Consider the following 2,500-nt stretch of genomic DNA (forward strand, 5'->3'; position numbering starts at 1 on the left):
AATCCGTGCTGCTCTATTAATTTTGGTAACTTTTGTAATTTGTCAGCACATGTTTTGGAGCAGTCACTCCATACAACATCACAATAATCAAAGTAAGGCCGTAATCAAAGTAAATTGTTTTAAGAGTCTCTTGATTGTCAGTTAGTTTTCTAGCTGTAGCATTTGCAAGCCATTCCAGACTTTAGATGAAATATGTTTGATCTGATCATCCCAGGTTAGCATTTCATCAATGTGAACCCCCAATAACTTAGTAAAGGTCTATAATTTTATAGATGTTCAATTGGCTTATTGTCCGTCTTGAAATTCATGAAATTAGCTTTTGTCAAGTTTTGCCGAGAACCAGTAGTCATATTACTAGACCTCATCTGTGAGACTGGAACAGAGTAATTTATGTCAAGTGCTGAGAACCTACTTCATCCATGCAGCTATTTTGTATCACTGTAATTCTTGTCCCTCCCACTGTATTCACTACTCGTGCATCCAAAAAATTCACACACTAAAAAACAATGTGGATGTGGTTATCTTACTGGACTAAAAAACAGTGTGGATGTCGACATGATAAACTGGTATTAAAAGTACCCTGGGTGTGACTGAGAGTGTATGCCTCTGGTAACTGTTTTAATTTTATTAGTATTTGTGTTATCTTACTGGACATCAATTTTAATTTTTACACCTAGGAGAATCATGATGACATGGGTCATGCCAATGGCGACCATGAAACTGTCAAACTTACAAAAGATGTTTCATGGGAGGAAGAAGAAGAGGAAGTCACGGAACATTATCTCAAAATTTATGCAAAATATATAACAGATGGACAGGTACATGTAGTGGTGATTGCTTTCCTTTAATGTAGACACAATGCTACTTTTTGGTCTTAAATTTTTCTTATGTGCTATTGTTTGAAAAGTCTTTTATTCAGATCTTGTTCTAAAGCAAAGCAGCACAGGTTATGCTGCGGTTGTTAAAGTTAATTATTTGAAATATTTTCCACCTCAATGTGAAACAGTATTTTGAGTGGCTAACAAAGACTCTGCAGTTTGGTTTCTATTGACATTAAACAATAGAAAACCCCTAACACCATAGAGCTGCGTGCAACACAATCAATTGTACCACAAATCATGAATGTAATTAGAACCTGGAAGTTGCTTCATGATTAAAATGTATACATGTACTCATTTTATGGTGATTATCCTTTAGAGACTTCATCAATAGGCAGCTTGCTTTTGCCCACATATTGTGCTTTCTTTCTCTTTGCTCCTGCCCATCTGACAGACAGAGATTTTTAGACAATGTGAGACTAGAGAGTGATAGAGGGGTTAGTTGCTGTGCACAGATAGATTGAAGCAAGCGAGCAGCAACATAATCAGAATTTTAAATGAATAATACTGAACAAAATCTTTTTTTTTTGCTTACTGGCTTTTTACCATGAAAATGCATCACGCTTGTGACCAGAATGCACTGAGCAGCGACCAGAAAGGCAGTGCTCTATGGTGGAGCCTCATTTTGAGAAGGAGTCACAAAATAATATGGCTAGTCCGCATTGCTGTGTGGCTCTTATTGGCTATTAAGTGCAACTTGGGCATTTAATCTACCGTGATAAAATTCTCAAAGGCTAAATGAATATAAATTACATGTGTGCCAGGAGCACATCAACCGAAACTTCCATACGTATCAGTATTCTTACCCTTGAGTCACCCTATCCCGTATCTTTCAATGTATTTTGACATTTGTGACGTACAGTACATGTATGTGACTGAGAACATACGTGAAGTGGTTCACATAGTTACGTCACATACGTATCATGAAGTAATAAATGACTGGCCAGGGGTCTCTTATGATTGGCTATTGTTAAAACACCCACTAAAGCACCCTTGCGAAGTGCTTCTAAAAATAAAAAGATACAGGGAAGGGTTGACTCGGAGGGTTAATATGGAAGATGGAGGCTACGGGTAATGGCCTCCTGATTATGCCAATTGAAAAAAATCTTGAGGGAATTTACATGCCAAATTGGCACTACTCTATGTTCATTGATGTTTGTTTACTTTACCAAAATTAATTGCCATCATTTTTATTGAAAATAAATATATTTTTGGTAGAATACATGTCAGTGCTGTTTCATAATTTGAAACAGTCTTAGATCATACATGTAAGTGCTTGCATTACTGGATCATCGAAGTGATTGATCCTGACTGTGCTGGATTCAACTATCAAGCAATAGGTAATAAACATGTTATGAATCTCTAATCTTTGGTCTTTACAGGGTTATCTCAATCTTGCTGTATTTACATGTACTAGCTGTAAAAAAGAGTAATAGGGCCTCAATTTGAGATTTTCCCGGAAAGACCTTGCTCTCGGTCAATTTAACAAATAGATTCCATGTTGCCGTGCGTCTGTTCAGTAATAGATCACAGATGACATGAAAATGTGGTAAGAACAAAAAAGTGGCCCGCGAGGCGAGAGCCTTGTGTCACTGACGTTCTTGCCACATTTTGACGTCTTC

The 2,500-nt window shown here is 37.1% G+C and overlaps 1 protein-coding gene across 3 annotated transcripts in view; it reads left to right on the plus strand.

Moving 5' to 3' along the window:
- Nucleotides 1-2,500, plus strand: part of LOC138004087 (oxidation resistance protein 1-like) — a 39,998-nt gene that overhangs the window by 11,095 nt on the left and 26,403 nt on the right. For all 3 annotated transcript variants that reach the window (XM_068850488.1, XM_068850489.1, XM_068850490.1), the window contains one exon: nucleotides 678-818. In XM_068850488.1, coding sequence (XP_068706589.1) covers nucleotides 678-818 — 141 coding nt within the window. The remainder of the gene's footprint in view (nucleotides 1-677; nucleotides 819-2,500) is intronic.

The sequence above is a fragment of the Montipora foliosa genome, chromosome 5 (genome assembly GCF_036669935.1).
Source record: "Montipora foliosa isolate CH-2021 chromosome 5, ASM3666993v2, whole genome shotgun sequence".
Classification (NCBI taxonomy): domain Eukaryota; kingdom Metazoa; phylum Cnidaria; class Anthozoa; order Scleractinia; family Acroporidae; genus Montipora; species Montipora foliosa.